Here is a 24,855-nt window from a genome sequence, read left to right as displayed (position 1 = left end):
TGGCAGAGTACCACAGAAGTCTGAAACCAACTAAAAGTCAGAAATAGCATCCTTAGTTAAGAACACCATCCTTGAGCACCAATAGTTAAGAAATGACATGTACGAGTACATTTTATTATTATTTTTATTTTTTTTGCTCCGAGGGCAAGCATAAGAGATTACTGAAGGTGTCTGTATTAGGAGACTGTCAGAAGCTGCATGATCTCAAAGCAACACACTATAACTGAATGCAACTATCGCTTATTTGATTGCCTATTCTACATTACTGCTTGAATATATAAACAGTAAACATACATTGGGTATTGAGTAGTCAGTGTCAGGGAGAGTATTTTGTGTCAAGCCAACATTATTCTGATATTTGACTATGAGATCTGAGGATGTCCTAAAATGAACACTGTACATACTTAATGGCACTCAGATCATCACGCCAGCAGCTGGAGCAGTGTGTCGCTCCAGGACAAAGGCAGGATTGAACTGCTCACCACCAAGCCTCCATATTCAAATCCGACCCAGAACATGGATAAAGATGATATGGTTCCAGTCCATAGCAGTCCAGGTTTCTCCCTTACAATTCCACTGCAAACAAAAGGTCATGGTGCCAATGGCAGGTAACATGACACCAAATTTCCTTCTGCTAAACCAGGCATCCTCAAACTGCGGCCCTCCAGCTGTTGAAAAACTACAACTCCCAGCATGCCCGAACAGCCTACAGGTATCAGCCTACAGCAGGGCATTGTGGAAGTTGTAGTTTTACAACAGCTGGAGGGCCGCAGTTTGAGGATGCCTATGCTAAACGCCTAGAAATGGTATGGGCAGAGACAGGTGTGTAATGAAGGTATCAACTGTGTCTGAATGTGGATAAGGAAGCTGTGGGAACTGCTTGAGCTTCTCAGCAGATCAAGCAATCCTAGAACATGGAAGACAGATCGGGTCACAGGTTTAATTTTTTTTTTTTTTAAATACCTGGTTTTATTGTCAACCGTGTGACACAATTTATTTTCCAAGAACACTTGAAAAGGTCCTAAAATCATTTGAAAGCAAGGAAGTTGCTAGATCCTTGGCGCTTAAAAGGGAACCAGTGACACCAAACATATTGTGTAATCTGAGTGTAATGTTAAGCAGGAACTGATCAAATAGATATGTAAAGTCAGCACATGTATTTATTTTCACTGTGGTCGGAATAACAACCTTCCTTGCAAGAGTGTGCTGTTTGACCAACCCTCAGTCACCGAGTAGGACCTCCGCCTAGAACCCTTAGCCCACAGTAAGGCTCCATTCACACGTCCGCAAATGGGTCCGCAATTTTGCAGAACGGGTGCGGACCCATTCATTTTCTATGGGGACGGAATGGATGCGGACAGCACACAGTATGCTATCCCCATTTGCGGAGCGCGGCCCTGATCTTCCGGTCCGCAAAAGATAGAACATGTCCTATTCTTGTCCGCAGCTTGCGGACAAGAATAGGCATTTCTATAGGGGTGTGTTGCGGGTCCGCAACACACCACGGACGTGTGAATGGAGCCTAAGGAAATACTTACTGAATCTTTTCCCCTTTCTATAGGTCTGTCTGCTCAGCTCCTCCTGCTCATCCACCAGCTGCCAGTATGACCCGACCGATCCTTTAGGGAACATATATCTCGCTTCATAATTTGTAAACTGTCGTTTATTTTTGTAAATTAGGTGCGTCAGAGCAAAATTCTTATTTCTACCAATGTAATATGTACTTAGAAATCACAACGCTTTAAACTATTTAGTTCATTCAAATTTTTAATGAAATAAACGGGGGTGGGGCTTTACTCTTTAGGAAACACTAGAGTGTTGCTGCATTGAACTAGGCCACACACACACACACACACACACACACACACACCTACCATCAGTAAAGTGGTCCCGGTTTTACTGACAGAAATCTTAATCAGCTTTATTTCCATTTTTCTTTTATAAGCAATGCATTATAGTGCATGTTCATTAATTTATCCTGGAAATGAACATCATGCCAAGGAGTAACGGAACCTTTATGAAGATAGTCTAAAAAATGTAAAATGTAGACAGCTATTTGAAAACTCTTTAGGTGTTAAAGCTCACAAATGGATGGCAAGGCATTTGGCCAAAAAAGTAAAGGGGTTTGTCTGTTTTCAATAAATGGTGCTCAACTGCTATGAAATTATAATGTATGCCATCACTTAAAGATACCATGTTTGTATAGATTACACAATGAAGCGCTTTGGAATATTAGTTTGGCCAAGCCCTTAAAGGGTTGTCTCATTTCTGTAAGTGCCATTTATCATGTAGAGGAAGTTAATACAAGGCACGTACTAATTTATTACGATTGCCCATATTGCCTCCTTTACTGGCTGGATTCATTTTTCTATTACATTATACACTGTTTCCATGGTTACAGACCACCCTGTAATCCATCAGTAGTGGTCGTGCTTGCAAACTATAGGAAAAAGTGTCAGCCTTTCTGGTGGCCGGGAGCGCACACAGGCTAGCGCTTTTTCCTATAGTGTACAAGCACGACCACCACTGATGGATTGCAGGGTGGTCTGTAACCATGGAAACAAGCAGTGTATAACGTGATGAAAAAATGAATCCAGCCAGGAAAGGAAGCAACATGGATAATAATAATACATTAGTACGTGCCTTGTATTAACTTTCTCTATAAGATAAATGCCACTTGCTGAAGTGAAACAACACCTTTAAGATGTATGTGCATGCGTGATAGACTAGGAATGGTAGAGACAAAGCGCCATGAGTCACTATTTACATGCACCCTCCTGTACAGTGATCATAGCCAAGCACCATTTCATAAAAACACACCGCCTCCATCACTTTTACATGGTCCTAGTATATGGATGTCTGAGATGACTGCAGGAAGACAGGAGAGGATGGGGTTGTTCCAAATCTTAAGGCAAATGATAGTGTCTGCACATGAAAGACTTTAGACAATTTCTTCATGAGGAGCCATGTCCCGACCACTTTTGGACCAGAGATTCAAGCTTATCCTTATCAGCACCACATAGTTCATCTACCTGTAGGATTTAAGAACAAACAATTGCTTAAATGCCAAACAAAAATGGAAACACTGAATTTACTTAACCATCTCCCGACCGCCTAACGCAGGGATGTGTCCTGCGGGCGGTCGGTTTGTTCCTCCTTGACGCTTCAGTGCGTCATCTCGCAAGACGCGAGATTTCCTGTGAATGCGCGCACACAGGATCAGAAGGTAAACAAACTGATCTACAGCCTGCCAGCGGCGATCATTCGCTGGCAGGCTGTAGATGCGATTATTTTTTAACCCCTGAAGGGTATATAAGACGCTGTTTTGTTAACAGCGTCTGATATACCTGCTACCTGGTCCTCTGGTGGTCTCTTTTGCTTGGATCGACCACCAGAGGACACAGGCAGCTCTGTAAAGTAGTACCAATCACCACACTACACGCCCCCCCCCCCGTCACTTATTAACCCCTGATCACCCCCCCTGTAAAGCTCCATTCAGACGTCCGTATGTGTTTTGCGGATCTGCAAAACACGGACACCGGCAATGTGCTTTCCGCATTTTGCGGATCCGCACATTGCCAGAACTATATAGAAAATGCCTTTTCTTGTCCGCAATTGCTGACAAGAATAGGACATGTTCTATAGGCTCTACAAAAAACGCAGTGTTCGCCCGATTAGGCCTGATCTTGTGCGCACGTTCAGTCCGCCCCACCGCAGTGACAAAATGAGGGGCATGGAGAGTTCATAGAAGATTTTTTTTTTTGCACAAGTTAGCGGAAATAATTTTTATTTTCTTACAAAGTCTCATATTCCACTAACTTGCGACAAAAAAATTAAATCTCACATGAACTCACCATACCCCTCACGGAATCCAAATGCGTAAAATTTTTTAGACATTTATATTCCAGACTTCTTCTCACGCTTTAGGGCCCCTAAAATGCCAAGGCAGTATAAATACCCCACATGTGACCCCATTTTGGAAAAAAAGACACCCCAAGGTATTTCGTGAGGGGCATGGAGAGTTCAGGAAATTTTTTATTTTTTGTCACGTTAGTGGAATATGAGACTTTGTAAGAGAAAATAAAATCATTTTCCGCTAACTTGTGACAAAAAAATAAAAAACTTCCATGAACTCACTATGCCCATCAGCGAATACCTTAGGGTGTCTACTTTCCTGAAATGGGGTCATTTGTGGGGTGTTTCTACTGTCTGGGCATTGTAGAACCTCAGGAAACATGACAGGTGCTCAGAAAGTCAAAGTGCGTAAATTCACATTTTTGCATCATAGTTTGTAAACGCTATAACTTTTACCCAAACCAATAAATATACACTTATTGCATTTTTTTTTTTATCAAAAGACATGTAGAACAATAAATTTAGAGAAAAATGTATATAGAAATGTAGTTATATTTGAAAAAATTTACAACAGAAAGTGAAAAATGAAATTTTTTTGCAAAAATTGCGGTCAATTTTGATTAATATCAAAAAAAAGTTAAAATGTCAGCATCAATGAAATACCACCAAATGAAAGCTCTATTCGTGAGAAGAAAAGGAGGTAAAATTCATTTGGGTGGTAAGTTGCATGACCGCGCAATAAACCGTGAAAGTAGTGTAGTGCAGAATTGTAAAAAGTGGTCTGGTCATTAAGGGGGTTTAAGCTAGGGGAGCTGAGGTGGTTAAGGTGGATTTAGAAGTCCCGACTGTTCCTTCCCGACAACTGCCTGCTTGTTAGTGTATGGGGATGAGGAATGGCTACTTTCATCGCTTGTCCTCGTACAGATTCATTGTTTCTGGGCAGCAGATCAATGTTCTCAATCCTCATTTCTGGGCAGAAGATGTTTTGTGGTGTCCACATGAAAGATCACTGATGAACATGCGGCACCTTTACACACGCCAATTATTGGGAACAAGGATCTGTACTTCATAAATGATCGGGTTGTGTAGGTCCAGCATTAGACTCCAGTAGTACAAAGGCAATAATATCAATACAAACATTTGGCACTTTAATCCAACTGGATCCAGCTGGTAGAATTTCACAGCAATTTAATGCTATACCTAGTCAATAGCAAAGTGATGGACGTCTGTTTGCTCTAGCTTTTCTTCATGACCAGAACGATGAAAAGGTTTCTCCTACAGCCCCTTCAAAATTACTCTTTAGAATAGGGCTGCACGATATATTGCAAAAGTAATCGAATCGCGATAATCGGCAAATGCGGTTTGGCGATTCGGCCGAACCGAAAATGCCGCGATTATTATATATGAAGGGGCCCCTATTGATAAAGTCCTCTTTTCTATTGATAACAGGTCGGCCCAGCCTCTGTACTTACTTTCACAATGAATGCACTGCAGCGACGAGCGGGAGCGAGCGAGGCAGCCGGCCAGCGCGTGACTGACGTCACTTAGTCACACTCCTGCTTCCTGAATTAAGTGGGAGGAGCGTGACAGTGACGTCAGTCACGCGCCGGCCGGCTCGCTCTCTGCCGCTCTCTGCAGTGTGAGTGCATTCATAGTGAAACTGTGAAAGTACAGAGGCTGGCCATTTTATGAATAGGAGAGTTAACACATGAAGGGACACATGGGGCCATGAGGGGGACCAGCATAAGATGCTATATGTGTGTCTTATGCTGGCCCCCCTCGTGGCCCCATGTGTCATAGCACACATCCCCCATAACAGTGCCCTCCGCAGGTCCCCCATAACAGTGCCCTCCGCAGGTCCCCCACATAACAGTGCCCTCCGCAGGTCCCCCACATAACGGCGCCATCCGCAGGTCCCCCACATAACGGCGCCATCCGCAGGTCCCCCACATAACGGCGCCATCCGCAGGTCCCCCACATAACGGCGCCATCCACAGATCCCCACATAACGGCGCCATCCACAGATCCCCCACATAACGGCGCCATCCACAGATCCCCCACATAACTGCGCCATCCACAGATCCCCCACATAACTGCGCCATCCACAGATCCCCCACATAACGGCGCCATCCACAGATCCCCCACATAACGGCGCCATCCACAGATCCCCCACATAACGGCGCCATCCACAGATCCCCCACATAACTGCGCCATCCACAGATCCCCCACATAACTGCGCCATCCACAGATCCCCCACATAACGGCGCCATCCACAGATCCCCCACATAACGGCGCCATCCACAGATCCCCACATAACGGCGCCATCCACAGATCCCCCACATAACGGCGCCATCCACAGATCCCCCACATAACGGCGCCATCCACAGATCCCCCACATAACGGCGCCATCCACAGATCCCCCATAACTGTCATACCCAGCCGCGTCAGCGGCTCATATGGGAAAATCCAAGCAAATAGACCTCTAGCACAATTCCCTTAAAATATCGCATCGCACATCGTTATCGCAATTTTTAGGGCCCTAATCGCAATCGCACAAAATTCCCATATCGTGCAGCCCTACTTTAGAATAAGGGGTTCCCAGGGTGTGTAATCGTAGATGAAGGGGAGACATGACACCAGTGCCATCAGAATGATCATTGGGGCGAGCAGGTTAATGACTATTCCGGTAGACAGCTAGTCATCAATCTTAGTGATCCTCAGAAAAACAAAAAAGCTGTTTTGATGGTTCCTGAGAATTGTATTAGTTGCAGTCCTTTACCAAGGAATGATAAGAGACATTGAAACTGAGTGGGACCCATAGGTTATTTTCTGCTGCCAGAACAGACTATTCGCAGAGGCTACAATACATACAGGGGTGGACTGGCCGTTGACTGAGGGCCACCTGAGCCCTCCTCACGGTCGCCGGCCAGGCAAATACAGGCTGTCAGATCACATTGCAGTCAATGGGGATCAGACAACGTTGGATCTGTGAGATCCAGCAGGCAGCTCTGTTGAACAGCCTGCTGGATCTACAAAAGGAGATGTGAACGAAGCCCAAGACAATCGCTTAAATAAGCGTTTGAGCTGTTAGAAGTTCAGGGATAAGCGCTATACATAGCCATCAGATGAAGGTTCAGAGTAAAACTGAAACTAAGATTACTGCAGCTAGGATGAAACTTAACCTTTTATAAAAAAAAAGTATTGAACATTTTTAATAAAGAGTCAAGACCAATTAACAAAATGTATTTCTCATTTTGGGTTAAATCAGTCATTTAAAAAATTGCCCCCTCAGAGTGCTCCCAGCCTTTGAGCCCTCCATATAGCCTTTTATTCTCATAACCAGTGATGGTTCAAGGCTAGACTTCACAAATTAGGCATGTCCTGATACCGATACCGGACATCGGCACAAGTACTTGTGCAAATGTCACCGATACCACTGCAGATACCCGATGGCCGTGCAGCGGGTCCCGTGTCCCAGATGATCAGCGGTGGGGGCGGCGGCGGGTCCAGTGTTGGCCGCGGTGCTCCCAGCCGATCAGCATGGGGACGGCAGCGTGTCCCAGCTGATCGGCGTGGGGGAGGGACTTCTGTGCGGCGGCTCCCAAATCCCATGCGGTTGCCTGGCACTGGGAGGAAGTTAAAGCCACTTCCTCCCAGTACTCTGGTGTATCCGCATGAGAAGGATTACAGCAGGCCAGGTGGGTATGGTGCATTAAATGGAGGAGAAATTCAGTTCAAACAGGGAATATAAAATAAGGTGTGTGGGGAAATGGGCTGTCCGGGCATGCTGGGAGTTGTAGTTTTGCACTGTTATATGCCCATTTATTAACCCTTGTACAAAGGAAAAGTAAAGCAGTTGTTCATAGCAACCAAATTCCAGCTTTCATTTTTTTCATTGCTATCAGCAACTGCGCCGCTGTTTCTTTGTACAAGGTTTGATAAATCTCCCCTATGACTAAATTAAATTAAAATTTGCTGTAAAAACATTACCACACTACAATTGGTATCTGTGAGTACTTAAATAAAAGCATTGGTACTCGTTCTTAAAAAAATGGTATCGGGACATCCCTATCAAAAATGCCACAATGTCACACACATATCTTATGCCAGATTTACATGAGGCAATTATCAGGAGCGAATGTTCGTACGAACACTCATTCCTGATAATCTACCCGGGTAAAGGTCGCGCAGATCACCCGATGAATGAGCAAATAGCTTTTTGATGGGGTAAAATCATAGTTGATGCAGCACACTAAATCATGAAACAAAGATTATTTTGGTATAAGCAAAATACACCACAATTTAGAACATGACAGAGGATCACCTCGCAGTCATTCAGTAGGATCCGTCAATGACATCAAAATCTGTCCTGATCATGTGATGGACACTTCTAGGATATAAAACTTTAAATGTGTATGCTATAGGGGTGGGAAAAATGTGCATAAAGCGCCCCTACAAATAATTGTGGAAAATAGGCTGCAGTGTATACATGAGAAATAATACTGTAACTGGCCCTTACATAACTTGTATCTGGAATTTTTTGCGATTTTCCCCTCTGCAGGCTCCGACTGTCCCTGAGCTGTTGGCTGGTAACTAGCTATAGTTATGAAAACTCCCCATAGAGTGCACATGGAGACAGGAGATTCTAAAATCTGAGAAGCTAGTGACCATTTAAAATCATATACGTAAATGTTCCCTTCCTTCAAAAGGAGATATGCTTTTTACATACCCACTATTAGGGTCCATTCACACACCTGTAGTGTATTGCGGATCCGCAATACAGCCGGCCGGCACCCCCATAGAACTGCCTATTCTTGTCCGCAATTGAAGAAGTTCTGTGTAATTTGTGCTGGCTAGAGCTTTATCAGTGTTACGCCATGTGCATTTAGAGGACTGAGAACAGTAAAGACAACACAACAGCTACTGCCTTCATCATTGATGCACAGACACGGATATATCCTGAAGGAGGGGCACCTTGAAAACTCTAGGAAACTGACACGGAATCAATAGAAACTGTATAACTTTTCATAATACTGTGCATCAGCTTTAATTGCCTAAATAATAACACCACCATTATAAAGGTGTAACCAACTCTATCCTTACAATACAGTTAGGCCATACCTTCTGTCCATTCTTGTAAAAGTGAAACGTTGGCATGGCCCTTATTCCATATGCAGATGATATGTCCTGCAAAACATAAAACAATTGAGAGAAGAAAAAAAAAAAAAGTGACCATGTAAACAGAAGATAGACTTTAGTTTTAAGAAAGACACAGCATTTCATCACCGATAAGCCTTCAGGGAGGGAGGTCCGAACCCCTTCATCTGTTTGACTAGACTACAGTACTTGGACAAAAGTTTCAATCTCTCATATTATACCAAGGAGAGCACCGTACACTGTATAGCTGCAGCTCACTCCCACTGATATGAACGGGCGATGAACAAAGGCCATACGACCAACAGATGTGGTGTCAAAGACGGAGGAAAAAGCCACAGTGCTCGCCAAAGTGCCCTGCCTACTCCTAGGTGCTGGGAGTCATAACCTATCCTAAGGATGGATCATCATTAAAGTTCCCACAAAAATGGTTAGTCTCTGGCCCATTAGAAAGGTACATGATGTAAATTGTAGTTAAAATGGAACCTGTCATCACCTTTATGCTGCCCATACTAACGGCAGAATAAAGTAGAGACAGGTCAGTTGATTTCAGTGGTCTGTCATTTATAAGGTAAAAGTAAGTGGTTGCAGACTGGGCCTGGAAAAGAGTCCCGGCCACCTGAGAAGAGTCCTGGTTATTCATGAATTCCTGCTCTCCTGCCCACCTGCTGATGACTGACAGTCTTCTACCTAGTTTTCTCCCTTTCTCTCTAGGAGAGAACTGCCAATCATCAGCAGATGGGTGAGAGAGCAGGAGATTATTAATAACCATGACTCTTCTCAAGTAGATCTGACTCTTTTGAAGGCCTGTGCTGCAATGATTATGATGCTGGTTCTCAGCAACCACTTACTTTTAGCTCATGAGTGACACACCACTGAAATCAGCATTTCTGTCACAAATTTACACTGCCCTCAGCGAGGTCAGAATAAAGTTGATGACAGGTTCCCTTTAAGGTTATCTTACCGGAGACTGTATTTATGAGTTATAACCTCCTTTCTGATCCTCAGCTGTGTCATGTGACCAACTCTCTGATCTCCAACTGACACAGGACAGGAAGTCAGTTACTTCTCTATTCATTCCTAAGAGACGGACATTGAGACTCCCATAGGAATACATAGACTTCCTGTCCACACATAAGATGCTGTGTTACATGACACAACTGAGAAGCAGAAGAGGTTATAACTGAGAAATTACATTCACTACAGATTACATCATGTACCTTTCTAACATTTTTTGTGGGAGTGCTACTTTAAGTCATGAACAACCCCTTTTAAAGTATATGGTAGGAAAATGCAGAGCTGTAGGGAATTCAAATTGATCATTGCCCATTATGCATGGGCTGTCAGGGGCGGAATAAGATTCTGCCTGGTAAGGCATTGGTTATCTCAAAAGCATGGGATCAAATTTCATTCTAGGCACTAAATATATGCACGTATCCGTAATACAGCCATGTGCATAAACTCTAAGGCCTTGATCACACTTCAGTGTTTGGTCAGTGATTTCCATCAGTGATTTGTGAGCCAAAACCAGAAGTGGAGCCTCCACAGACATGAGGTAGAAGTGAAAGATCTGCTCCTGTTCTGTGTTTAGAGCAGTACCTGGTTTTGGCTCACAAATCACTGATGGAAATCACTGACCAAACACTGAAGTGTGAACGAGGCCTAAGGCTACCGCAAACATTGTGAATTATATGTTTCTTTCCACCTCAGCGTAAGGGCCCATTCACACGACTATTTTTCTGTCTGCATCTGTACTGCAATTTTGTGGATGGGTGGGATGCAGACCCATTCATTTCAATGGGGCCACAAAAGATGCAGACAGCACGCCATGTGCTGTCCGCATCCGTACTTCTGTTGCCCCGTACTTCCCGTTGCTGACAAGAATAAGCATTTCTATCATGGCGGAACGCACACGGCATGTATCAGTGTTTTGCGGATCAGCAAAAATTTATATGGTCGTGTGAATGAGCTCTTAGAAGGTAACAGCAAAGTGAATGAGATTCTACAAGTTTTATGTACACCCTGCAGATTTTTTCAGCCCAGAATTGGCCTGGCCATGCAGATTTAGATATCGGCAGCATGTCAATTTTTTTTCTGAATTTTTGGTGCAGATTTGCGTTGCAAAGGGTGTGATTGGGGCAAAACCGCATCGAAATCTATAAGTAACACAAGCAGATTTTGCTGGTGAAACACAGAGAAATCCGCATGAACATCTGTGAAGAGTAACCACATGTAATCCATGAAGTGTGCAGGTAGCCTAAGGTCTTCTGCCAACAATCTCATTCTGAGCCTCTGTGCATCTCAGACTTTAAACTAAGGCACATGGAAGCTTTAGTCACAGAATCTATGAAAAAAAAGTGGATTAATGCACAAAGGATAGCCATATTTTTATCAGATCTGTAGCTTAGGAGCTTTAGTCCCTTCCAGACATACAGCCACGTGCACAAAACATTGCTGTATACAAAAGGCCAAAAGGTCATTGTGAAAATAATGCTGATCAGCACAGTATATCGATAAACACTTCCAAGATGACTCTACAACTAGCATTCCTCCTTCATTTCTAGAAGGTCCAAAACAGTCAAATACTGTAGCTCCACCAGGCTTGTGTACAGGTAGGTGCAATGCAAAGCTGGGCATAGATGGAAACAGATCTGCCGTTTCTGGTGCACTGAAATATCTATGACAACTACTGTATGTGTATGCTGTAACTTACCCCCGCCTCGTCCACATCAACCTTGTACAAGACAATTCCTGGGTACTTAATGGCAAGTGACTGGAAAACAAACAAATGGTTTGGGCAATGATGAAAAAACTAAATAACATGAATACACTACTATAAAAGACAGCCATACATATTAAAGTTGAGATAATGAACATCTGTCAGGTGAAATTTAACATTTGGAAAGAAGTAGGCCATTCTTGAAACTTTTGCCTGCTGGCCAGTTTGAACAACATGGACTAAACTGTTAGCACAATGACCCTTTACCACTCGTTCAATGGTTAGAAGTAGCTCTAAGGCTGGGGCTACAGCCAGACTTTTTGTAGCTCTTTTGATTGATTTTAAAGAAGCATTCCCACAAAATTTGTATTCTCTGACCTGTTAGAAGGGTAGATGATGTAAACGGTAGTGAAGATAATCTTCTTACCAGTGACTGTATTTGGGAGTCATCTCCTCCCTTCTGATCCTCAGCTGTGTCATGTGACCAACTCTCTGATCTCCAACTGACACAGGACAGGAAGTCAGTTACTTCTCTATTCATTCAGAGAAACTGGCTTCCTCATTAGAAGGCAGAGTCCAGTGTTAGTCATATGACACAGCTGGGAATCAGGAGGGAGGATATATCTCACAAATACAGTCACTGGTAAGAAGATTATATTAACTACAGTTTACATCATGTACCTTTCTAAGAGGTCAGAGAATAACAGATGCAGTGCACAACATGGCATGGACTGATTTAGCTGGACAATTATCAGGAATGAACAAAATGTTCCCAATAAACGGCTCAACTTCAGGGCAATGACAGCTACATTAACATGCAGCAATTATCTCCTTTGTAAGGGGATGATTGCTACAGTGACTGCTTGTCCCCATACAGTTTCATTGTTTCTGGGCAGCAGATTCCCACGTGTAGTGCCCAACTGGCTGTCAGAAACAATTGTGTTAGATGCTGGATGAAAGACAATCACCCAATGAAAGAGCATTTGCTCATCGTGCATTCGCCAACAGCTTCCATACAGGTCAAGTATAGGGAATGAGTAGTTCTACAAGCATTTATCCCCAATAACAGGATAGATTGTAAGGTGATGTAAAAGGACCATTAGTTTACTGTTTTGGACTACAGCTGTCACTCAAACGCCCTACAAAAAGTCTAACGCTGGTAAAACCACATGGCTGCTGGCGTATATTTTTGCAATAGTGTTTCCCCAATTGTTGGCTAATAACATTTGCACAGTAAACTAAAAGGATGAAAGGGTCACTCATTCATTTCATGCTCCCCCTTGCCCTGCATATCGCAGGGCAAGGACTGCTTGGTTTACATTATTACACTGGTAGACGGAGGCAATGTTCCCGGTGACATTACCTGCACTAATGGGCTGTCTTAAGTGCTGCCCTAGGTTGTTTTACAGGCTAGGGCAGCGCTAAAGACTGCCCATTAGTGCCGATGAGGTCACCGGGAACACTGCTAGGCGGAAACCTCCACCTAGCATTGCCCGGTATGTCACCGGATCTGCAGAAAAAACCCTTACCCTGCTCCATACAGATTCACTCAGAGGGGCTGATTGAGTGAAGAACAGGTCACGGAAACCGAACAAGCCCTTTTATAAATAATATAACTATTACAGTCACAAATGATAAAGGAATGCTGCATCTCTGCTCTTAGATAGAAATAACCTGAAGACGACAGATAGCTAGAAACCAGCAATTTAATACTGCCTATATGAGGAATGGATGCCCAACAGCTGAACTGGTACAGTTTTTTTTAACTGTAGGTAAAAACATAACTAAAGCACGTGCCTTAACTCACATTCCCCATGTAATTACAAATGTTGTGACTGTTATTCATTTATTATTCCTACTAGAAGTGTATTAATGAATTGCCAGCAGTCTTCAGGAGGGTCCCTGCACTCTGACACTATTTAATCGGTGCTGGCAATGTCAGACTGCGCAGGGACACCCCCCCCAACTGTTAACACCCATCTAGATCTTTACTGCAGGCAATTCATTCATAAATATCTAGTAGGAGCTATAGAGGAATGACACAGCATTGAGTTAGAAGAAAATTCCTTTCTAGCCACTGTCATTACTTTGTTGCAGAGTATATATATGGACCACTTTAGTCTTCAGGACCAGCCACTAGTGAGACATTTTTCACGTGTATCAGTTTATTACCACTATAGCTTTTTGTTATTTGCTGATGAAACTGGTGCACATTACATAAGAAATCTCCTGGCTGGAGTATACAAATTTATTAAGTGTGTGCCCCGCAAAGTGACAATTGTCACTGGAAGGCCTGTCACAGGTAGGCAGGTGACCCAGAAGACCAATAGAGGACCTGCTTCTATTTTGTACTTCACCTCGATGGACCTGTTACTCAGCTACCCAATCACTAAGGTAGTTAGTTAAAGCCCAAGTCTACAATGGCGTGGGCTTTAGGGACCAGTTCTGGCTGGACACATGCACAAGGCCAGCTACAGACCCGGTGGTGCCCCCCGCTCTCAGCAGGTTTACCCAGATAATCATGGGCCCTGTTGGCTCAGCCCAGGTTTGCTGACGCAGGCCAAGCCATGATAGCAGCACCAATCCACCGTTTCTCAGAACTTAGACTACTTGCATGTTCTCTCTTCTGTCTGAACTCCGTCTCTTGGGGTACATTCACACAGGGCAGACTTGTTTCCGTAATCCCTGCGATTGCCCGCCACCATAGGAGGAGTGGATCATTACACAACGCTCACTGAAATCAATGGACTGTCCATATAACGCCCCCAATGCTGGGTCCTCCAACCAATGCTCTTTGCAGCCACTCTCAATGCCTAATAGTGTATGGTTTCCACTTACCTCATAGAAAGGAGCTATATGCTGGCAGGGTCCACACCAGGTGGCGGTGAAATCCACCACTATAAGTTTATTTCCGCCACTGTCAATAATGGTCCTAAATTCATCCTGTTAAAAGACACCTGTAGTCAGACAGTGGCATGATCTCACAAGAACAGGGGTTCCACAAGTCTATGGCCCTGCTGGACATAGCGGAGCGCTGTGTACAGCTACCTCCCACAGTCCTGAGCAGACACACGCAACCACCGCTCAATTTAAACCAGGAACAGATTACCCCGTCCTCGTGAGCAGTGGCTGAACCCCCCTGATAAAACACTTAGGCCTATTGCACACGACCGTATGGCTTTTTCAGTGTTTTGCGATCCGTTTTAAACGGATCCGTTGTTCCGTTTTTTGTTTCCGTTTTGTTTCCGTTTCGTTTTTCCGTTCCGTTTTTCCGTATGGCAAATACAGTATACAGTTATTTCATAGAAAAAATTGGGCTGGGCATAACATTTTCAATAGATGGATCCGCAAAAAACGGAACGGATACGGAAGACATACGGATGCACTTCCGTATGCATTCCGTTTTTTTGCGGACCCATAGACTTTAATGGAGCCACGGAACGTGATTTGCGGCCAAATATAGGACATGTTCTATGTTAAAACGGAACGGAAAAACGGAAACGGAATGCATACGGAGTACATTCCGTTTTTTTTTTGCGGACCCATTGAAATCAATGGCTCCGTATACGGACCGCAAAAAACGGCCAGTAAACGGGAAAAAAAAACGGCCGTGTGAAAGAGGCCTTACTGACAGGATAGGGGATGATCACTGTTCAACAGAAAACCCCTTTAAGCATTTTTATTCATTTAAACATCAGTATAAAAGTCAGATTCCAAAATCACCTTTCCCTTGGAGCTGTGCATTGTGCTGTACCAATTAAACGCCAAGAAAATCAGGGACCCCCACTTGACAATTTTAAAGGGTTTCTGTCATGAGAAAAATGGTTATGTAGCTGGCTGACATTAGCGAGGTGCTAAAGTCAGCAGTACGTAACTGTATGACTTATATCTCCCTGCCTGCTGCCGTTCGCTCTAAATAATGACTTTTATAATATGCGAATGAGCCTCTATGTGCTAGTGGGGCGTTGCTGTAGCACCTAGAGGCTCTGTCCTCTCACCGTTTGGCACGCCCTTGTAAAGGCGATTGACATCCTCGGTCTCCTCCGTGCCCCGCAAATCCTGCACCGTCCATTTTAGTATTAGGCACAGGTGCAGTGAGTGAAGGACGGCAGCAGGCGAGCGTCCTTTCACTGCGCCCAATAATAAAATGGACGGTGCGGGATTTGCGGGGCACGGAGGAGACCGAGGATGTCAATCGCCTTTACAAGGGCGTGCCAAACGGCGAGAGGACGGAGCCTCAGTTATGTTCTGCTGACATTAGCATATCGCTAATGTCAGCCAGCTACATAACCATTTTTCTCATGACAGAAACCCTTTAATCCCTGGTGGCAATAAGCAGTGAAGGGAAGGCTGCGGTATTTCCTGATTTCAACCGTATCTGCCCCATCAGGAGATACCGTTGGACACAGTGGTGAAGCAGGGAGCGGTCAGCTCTCCGTTCACCATGCGCCAGCCTGTGTGCCCCCCAAAAGGTACGATGCAGTGATGTGCTCCGGTCATCAGGGGAACAGGGCTAGGTGAGGAGTTATTACCGTACTTTATTTAAAGTATGGGGACAGCACTACTGTGAGAGGGGCAACACTACCGTGTGGGGGTCCCTTGGGGCCCAAGGACATATTCTATTGTGTAGGGGACACTAAATGGCTGTAACTACTGTGTGACGCACTAATGAAACATAACGATATGGGGGGCAGTAAGAGGCATGCCTACTGTATAAGGGCACCAAGTCAGCATTCTATTATGTAGGGGACACTAAGTGGGCATTAGAGTTGTTGCGATACCAAATTTTTCATTCGGTTTTTATACCATGAAAAAGTATTGCGATACTCGATACCATGCGAAAAAAATAAACCAAAAAAGCCACGTGCATTCCGCATTTTAAAAAATGGCGAATCACGCAGTTTTTATTTATTTTTTTCTGTTCCGGCGTTCACCGCATAGATTTTTTAAATATTTTAATAGTTTGGACTTTTCTGACGTGGCGATATGCGATGTTTGTTTATTATTTATACATTTTATATGTGAAATTGGGAAAGGGGGTGATTCGTACTTAATATTTTGGTGGGGGTTTGTTTGTTTTTTTACACTTTTTATTTAATAACCATTTCCCCCCTTAGGGCTCTTTCACACCTGCGTTATTGTCTTCCGGCATAGAGTTCCGTCGTCGGGGCTCTATGCCGGAAGAATCCTGATCAGGATTATCCCCATGCATTCTGAATGGAGTGAAATCCGTTCAGGATGCATCAGGATGTCTTCAGTTCCGGAACGGAACGTTTTTTGGCCAAAAATCCTGAACACTTGCCGCAAGGCCGGATCCGGAATTAATGCCCATTGGAAGGCATTGATCCGGATCCGGCCTTAAGCTAAACGTCGTTTCGGCGCATTGCCGGAGCCGACATTTAGCTTTTTCAGAGTGGTTACCATGGCTGCCGGGACGCTAAAGTCCTGGCAGCCATGGTAAAGTGTAGCGGGGAGCGGGGGAGCAGTATACTTACCATCCGTGCGGCTCCCCGGGCGCTCCAGAGTGACGTCAGGGCGCCCCACGCTCATGGATGACGTGTCGCATGGATCACGTCATCCATGCGCATGGGGCGCTCTGACGTCATTCTGGAGCGCCCCGGGAGCCGCACGGACTGTAAGTATACCGCTCCCCTGCTCCTACTATGGCAACCAGGACTTTAATAGCGTCCTGGGTGCTATAGTAACACTGAAAGCATTTGGAAGACGGTTCCGTCTTCAAATGCTTTCAGTACACTTGCGTTTTTCCGGATCCGGCGGGCACCTCCGGCAACGGAAGTGCATGCCGGATCCCAACAACGCAAGTGTGAAAGAGGCCTTAGGGGATAGAACCTGGGATTTTTTTCATCCCTTGTCCTATTCACCCTGATAGAGCTCTATTAGGGTGAACAGGACCTCACACTGTCCCTGCTGCTCTGTGCACACAGCATCAGAGATGTTACCATGCCAGCCAGGGCTTCAGTAGCGTCCTGACTGCCATGGTAACCGATCGGAGCCCCAGGATTACACTGCTGAGGCTCCGATCAGAAGCTGCCACTGCACCACCAATGAGGGGGAGGGGACCCTGTGGCCACTGCCACCAATGATTTTAATACTGGGGGGGTTGAGAGGGGCCGGCGGACTGTGCCACCAATGATTTTAATGGGGTGGGGGGTTGAGGGGAGGGCGCACTGCACCACCAATGATAATTACCCCTTAATACAGGAGACGGGTACTGGCAGATCAGTAGCAGTTAACCCCTCAGGTGCCGCACCTGAGGGTTTAACTGCCGCTGATCGCAGCTCCCTGTCAGGGGCAGGGTGTTGGCAATGCGATTCTGCTGCCGGCACCCGCCTCCTGTATTATGTGTTAAAGACTACTTTTCCTGGGTCCAGATTTTAAGTATTAGGATACACAGAGCGGCGCCCAGCGATGTCCCAGCACTTACTATTAGTCCTGGGCGCCGCTCCGTTCGCCCGCAGTGCCCCATATGCTAATTATTATCGGAGCAATGGGGAGGAGACATCAGCTTCTCTAGTGGGCGTTCCTTCTCCCTGGCTTTAGCGCTGTCCAATTGCAGCGCAGGGAGAAGGAACGCCCAGGAGAGAAGCTAATGTCTCCTCCCCATTGCTCCGATAATAATTAGAATATGGAGCAGGAGAGGAGACAGTAATGGGGCACTGCGGGAGAACGGAGCAGCGCCCAGGACTAATAGTAAGTGCTGGGACATCGCTGGGTGCCGCTCTTTGTAGTAAAAAGTTGTATCATTGGTGGCGCAGTGCGCCCACCCCTCCTCCGCCCCTCTCTTCTCATTGGTGGCAGCACAGGGGGAGGGAGGACAGCTTCCTTCTCCCCTGTGCTGCTGACGGAACATGAGCGCGCTGACAGCAGCGCGCTCATGTTCAGAGATACTAGACTGCGCAGCAGCGCAGCCCAGTATCGAAAAAATGGAAGAGTATAGATTGGGTATCGAAATTTTCGATACTCGCAACAACCCTAGTGGGCATAACTACTTTGTGGCGCACTAATGAAACATAACGATATGGGGCGCAGTAAGAGGCATGACTACTGTATAAGGGCACTAAGTGGCCATAACTACTTTGTGGGGCACTGAGGGAACATGCAACTGTAGATGGGGCACTAAGGGAGCAAACCATACATCCCAACTGTCCCGGATCCAGGATTTCAGTGGCTGTCCCACTGTCCCGGTACAGGGGAGGTATGACCTGCTTCTTGCGGCTGTCATTGCTTCCATAGGCAGCTGCCTGTAATGATGAAGCAAGAGCCGTCCATCCGCTCACTGCTTCATCATTTCTCCCCCCTGCCGGCTCTCCACAGGTGGCACCTTACTGTCAGGGGGCACCCATCTGGCCATAGCTGCAGAGAGGGGGAACCCATCTGGCCATAGCTGCAGAGAGGGGGCACATAGCTTGTCATAACTACTGTTAAGGGGACACAATGCTGGCATAGCTACTGTGTGGTGGCATAAAGGGGAATAATTACTATGTGAGGGCATTTAGGGGACTGGGTGGAATTTGGTGTTTAGTTATGTTTTGGGCGAGGTTGGAGGCATGGCCTAGTGCAGAAAAGAATTTGCTGTGGTGCACCACACATAGTGTCCCTCTTCCTTCTTTTCAAAAGTTGGGAGGTATGAGCATAACTACTTTTTGGAGCACAATATTACTATATGGGGGCATCACCACTAGGGCTGAAACGATTACTCGATTAAATCGAGTAATTTGACACAAAACATTTTTTTGCATCAAAGATTCGTTTGTGTCATGTGACCACTGAAGCGGGAGTCTCCCACTGCGCTTGGAATACTCACCTTTCCAGCAGGGGGCCTCCGGACACTTCACAGCACGTCCATGGTCTCGCGCTGCACTGACCTCCTGACGTACGCACGCCGTGACCTGATGTGCTGTGTGATGTCAGGCGCAGAGCAGCGCGGAACAATGGAGTGTCGGCGGCACCCCCGGCTGGAAAGGTAAGTTGGTGAAACCGAGGGGGTGGGGGCGTGACTAAGGCCGGGCGCCCGGAGTGCACAGCGTCATAGCAACCAATGACGCTGTGCAATCCAGGTGTTAGGAGGAGCAGGGCAGCAGAGACTATGGCACAATGGGTGGGGAAGAGCTGATGGCACTGGGGGGGGGCGGGGGGGGGGAGAGCTGATGGCACTGGGGGGGGGGGAAGAGCTGATGGCACTGGGGGGAACTGATGCACTTGGGCTGATCGCACAGGGGGGAACGAAGGGTGTTGGGGACTGATGCCAGGGTTCTGATGAGTTTTTATAAAGAAAAAAAAAAAACTGTCTATTAATTCATTTTTTTTAAATTAAATTACTCAAATCATAAAAAACAAAATCGATAGAATACTCGATTACTAAAATAATCATTTCCTGCAGCCCTAATCACCGCTGTATAAGGGCACTATGTGTGCATTCTATTATGAAGGGGGTCATAACCAGCTTGTGGGGCACGTATAGACGGGCAGGGTTACGGCTCTTTTGGCGCATCGCTGAGATTATCCTCCTTTGCCTTTTCAAAAGTGGTGAGGTATGTAAGGGGTGGGAAACACCTCACGGATTAAATGTGCCGCCTTTTGAAGCCAGTGTCAATGCTGGATAGTTAAAAAAATAAAATAATAATTGCATTACTCATTTTTTAATTCCACTACTTGCTTTCGCAAAAGCTGCATGGAAACGCACCTGAGAATCCCTGAGTCATCCGCTGCCCCTCAGGCATCACAGTGCCAGTCACAAGTATGTGGACATAGATGAGCCTGAACCCCATCCAACAGCACCAGATAACTATCGCGTCTGCATCCATACAGACCAGGGGTCGTGAGGTGTGAACAAGGCCTATGGAATCGCCACACACTGCGGCACATAGGCAGCCTCATCACTCCGGTCCGCTCCCAGTCAGCAGGGAAGGAGTTAAACATGCATGTGATCATGGCGATCAGTGCTGACCACTAGTATACCACCCTCTAACGCCCTGACTTACCAAGCTCTCCACGTACTGCACCATGATGTCAGGCTCGTCAGGACACGTCTGTGTTATGCAGCCAGTACTCCCCCGACCTGCTGCTGTCTACATATACACAGGAGTGTGGGCGGGAAAATGAGGCCGTGGACCGGCCCCTTGTGAGAGAGCTGCGGTGCGGCTGGGAGTGTCATGCAGCTGCTCGGGGCTCAGCTTATCTTTCCACTATTCCTATGAACAGATTTCCATAGAAGAGGATAAAGTGCCTCTATGGCTCTCTAACATGGAGAGTGGGCATTTCCAGGGCGCTGCCAGGAAATATTTGAGGGCAAGCTGGGGCCGGTGCTGCCAGTAACACACCCTGTGCTGGGGAAGGGAGTGATTCAGGACACTGGCAGTGTAATGGCAGGATTCCAGTCATGTGGAATTGAATATAGTGTAGAGTTTATGAAAGCCCTTATGCCAGTGACACATAAATCTACGCACAAGTGGCGTTTGTACTTTTCCCTCACCATTTTGCTAAAAGGGGGCAGAGTGTTGGTGTGACCATCATCCCCGTCATATTTATCATCGTTTACGCCATTTGTCAGACGTAAATGATGATTGAAGTCTATGGCAGCCGTGAGCCGATACAGATTTCAGGTTAGGGGCACGGACTGCCTGAGGATGCACTTAATTTATGATGAAGTATTCAACGCGTTAGGGGTGGGCGATATAAACTATATATACGATAATATCGTCATCAATTCGGGCAGCAATATAGATTTTTAGTTATATCGCCATATTGCAATAGATGACCACGGAGAGGTAGTGAATTGAAGAAGCTTCTCGCTCACTGCTCCGTAGCCTCCCGACTCTGCACTGCACTGCAGGGCCTTGCGTTCACACCGTCAGCGCCATGCTTCCTCTTCATTACACCGCACTATGTCTCAGAAGTGTGGTGTAAAGCAGGCACCCACTTCATTCAAGTGAATAGAGCGGGTGCCTGTAATCAGTGATGGTCAGTTCGCAGTGTTCGCCAGCGAAATCATGCGAGCTGCCATCTTTAGTAAGGTAGACTCACCCGTCCGGCGATGCACAGGTAAGCCTTTACCTGTGCCGCGAGCCGGTCTGAAATCAAATGCAGTCACCGGGAGCAGGCAGTTCCGAGAACAGCCCGATGAAGGCCCCCGGCGGCTGTTCTCGGAACTGCCTGCTCCCGGTTACCGCATTTGATTTCAGACCGGCTCGCGGCACAGGTAAAGGCTTACCTGTGCATCGCCGGACGGGTGAGTCTACCTTACTAAAGATGGCAGCCCGCATGTGTTCACTGGCGAACACTGCGAACTGACCATTACACTGCTCCATTGGAGACTAGGTGTAGGGTGATGACAAGGAAGTGGAGCGCCGCCTCCTCGCCTCACAGCTGACCGGCGGCGGCCCCACAACATGATGCTGCCACCCCTGTGATCTACAGTTGGGATGGTGTTCTTTAGCTTTTAAGCCTTTTCCTTTATACAAATAACGATGGTCATTATGACCAAATAGTTCCATTTTTATTTCATCAGCCCACAGGACATTTCTCCAAAAAGTAAGATCTTTGTCCCCATGTGCAGTTGCAAACTGTAACCTGGCTTTTTTATGGTGGTTTTTGGACAATACAAAACAAAGTGTCTGTGGATCACTACAGCTGGGTAATTTTCTCTTGGTCTGTGTGACCCACCCAGTCACAAAAGAAAATTGTAAAGAAACCAATAGAACCAGGCACTCAAATATGGGGTAAAATGAGAAGACTATTTAAGGCCTCTTTCACACTTGCGTTGTCCGGATCCGGCGTGCACTCCATTTGCCGGAGGTGCCCGCCGGATCCGGAAAAACGCAAGTGAACTGAAAGCATTTGAAGACGGATCCGTCTTCAAAATGCGTTCAGTGTTACTATGGCACCCAGGACGCTATTAAAGTCCTGGCTGCCATAGTAGTAGTGGGGAGCGGGGGAGCAGTATACTTACAGTCCGTGCGGCTCTCGGGGCGCTCCAGAATGACGTCAGAGCGCCCCATGCGCATGGATGACGTGTCCATGTGATCACATGATCCATGCGCTTGGGGCGCCCTGACGTCACTCTGGAGCGGCCGGGGAGCCGCACGGACGGTAAGTACACTGCTCCCCCGCTCCCCACTACACTTTACCATGGCTGCCAGGACTTTAGCGATTCACACTGCTGATGAACATTATCTCGGTCTGATTGCTGCTGTTACCAATGTGCTGTTGAGTATATGTGATTTTATTGTATTGAAATATTGTGGTGTTTTTTATTGTATTTACTGCCACTTTGGGAGTGAATTCCCTATTAAATAGTCTTCTCATTTTACCCCATATTTGAGTGGCTGGTTCTATTGGTTTCTTTACGGTTTTTGGACAATAGCTTCTTTCTTGTTGAACAGCCATTGTTGCCATATCTACACAAAGTTGTTTGCTGTTGCTCTTAGATTGATTTGTATGTTCATCTCTAGGAGACAAGGTGTGTCTTCGTCCTGAATGGTATTGGTTCCATGGTGTTTAAACTTGCATTTTATCATTTGAACAGATGAACATGGTACATTAACCCCTTAACCCCTTAAGGACACAGCCTTTTTACACCTTAGGACCAGGCCATTTTTTGAAAATCTGACCAGAGTCCCTTTAAGTGCTGATAACTTTAAAACGCTTTGACTTATCCAGGCCGTTCTGAGATTGTTTTTTCGTCACATATTGTACTTCATGACACTGGTAAAATGGAGTCAAAAAAATAATTTTTTTTGCACCAAAAAATACCTAATTTAACAAAAATTTGGAAAAATTTGCAAATTTCAAAGTTTCAGTTTCTCTACTTCTGTAATACATAGTAATACCCCCAAAAATTGTGATGACTTTACATTCCCCATATGTCTACTTCATGTTTGAATTGTTTTGGGAATGATATTTTATTTTTTGGGGATGTTATAAGGCTTAGAAGTTTAGAAGCAAATCTTGAAATTTTTCAGAAATTTACAAAAACTCAAATTTTAGGGACCAGTTCAGGTCTCAAGTCACTTTGCGAGGCTTACATAATAGAAACCACCCAAAAATGACCCCATCTAAGAAACTACACCCCTCAAGGTATTCAAAACTGATTTTGCATATGTTGTTAACCCTTTAGGTGTTGCACAAGAGTTATTGGCAAATGGGGAGGAAATTTGAGAATTTCATTTTTTTGTCAAATTTTTCATTTTAACCCATTTTTTCCACTAACAAACCAAGGGTTAACAGCCAAACAAGACTGTATCTTTATTGCCCTGACTCTGCCGTTTACAGAAACACCCAATATGTGGCCGTAAACTACTGTACGGCCACACAGCGAGGCGTAGAGGGAAAGGTGCGCCGTATGGTTTTTGGAAGGCTGATTTTTATGGACTGGTTTATTTACACCATGTCCCATTTGAAGCCCCCTGATGCACCCCTAGAGGAGAAACTCCCTAAAAGTGACCCCATCTAAGAAACTACACCCCTCAAGGTATTCAAAACTGATTTTACATACGTCGTTAACCCTTTAGGTGTTGCACAAGAGTTATTGGCAAATGGCGATGAAATTTGAGAATTTCATTTTTTTGCCTAATTTTCCATTTTAACCCATTTTTTCCATTAACAAAGCAAGGGTTAACAGCCAAACAAGACTGTATCTTTATTGCCCTGACTCTGCTGTTTACAGAAACACCCCATATGTGGCCGTAAACTACTGTACGGGCACACAGCGGGGCGTAGAGTGAAAGGTGCGCAGTTTGGTTTTTGGAGGGCTGATTTTGCTGGACTGTTTTTTTGGCACCATGTCCCATTTGAAGCCCCCCTGATGCACCCCTAGATTATAAACTCCATAAAAGTGACCCCATCTAAGAAACTACACCCCTCAAGGTATTCAAAACTGATTTTACAAACTTTGTTAACCCTTTAGGTGTTGCACAAGATTTAATGGAAAATAGAGATACAATTTCAAAATTTCACTTTTTTGGCAGATTTTCCATTTTAATATTTTTTTTCCAGTTACAAAGCAAGGGTTAACAGCCAAACAAAACTCATTATTTATGGCCCTAATTTTGTAGTTTACAGAAACACCCCATATGTGGTCGTAAACCGCTGTACGGGCACACGGCAGG

General features: G+C 45.5%; 1 protein-coding gene across 1 annotated transcript; it reads right to left on the bottom strand.

Annotated features, from left to right (window-relative positions):
* Positions 1–2,571: 2,571 nt before the first annotated feature.
* On the bottom strand, positions 2,572–20,959 carry LOC120989271 (thioredoxin-like). Its single transcript, XM_040417263.1, has 5 exons — positions 20,731–20,959; positions 14,567–14,671; positions 11,723–11,782; positions 8,977–9,042; positions 2,572–3,032 (listed from the first exon to the last, which is right to left on the bottom strand). The coding sequence occupies exons 1-5, from the start codon at positions 20,752–20,754 to the stop codon at positions 2,955–2,957; spliced, it is 333 nt and encodes a 110-aa protein (XP_040273197.1). The 5' UTR covers positions 20,755–20,959; the 3' UTR covers positions 2,572–2,954.
* Between the last annotated feature and the right edge of the window lie 3,896 nt (positions 20,960–24,855).

This window comes from Bufo bufo, chromosome 2 (assembly GCF_905171765.1).
Source record: "Bufo bufo chromosome 2, aBufBuf1.1, whole genome shotgun sequence".
Lineage (NCBI taxonomy): Eukaryota > Metazoa > Chordata > Amphibia > Anura > Bufonidae > Bufo > Bufo bufo.
The sequence above is the reverse complement of the archived record's forward strand: the minus strand, read 5'-3'. Positions and strand labels throughout refer to the sequence as shown.

Bases quoted from the DNA above. Each gene is read 5' to 3' on its own strand.
- LOC120989271 (XM_040417263.1), bottom strand. From the start codon at position 20,754: ATGGTGCAGTACGTGGAGAGCTTG. The intron at 14,672-20,730 runs GTAAGTCAGGGC...GTCTTTTAACAG, and splicing joins TGCAGTACGTGGAGAGCTTG to GATGAATTTAGGACCATTAT. The intron at 9,043-11,722 runs GTAAGTTACAGC...TATGTTTTGCAG, and splicing joins TTGATGTGGACGAGGCGGGG to GACATATCATCTGCATATGG.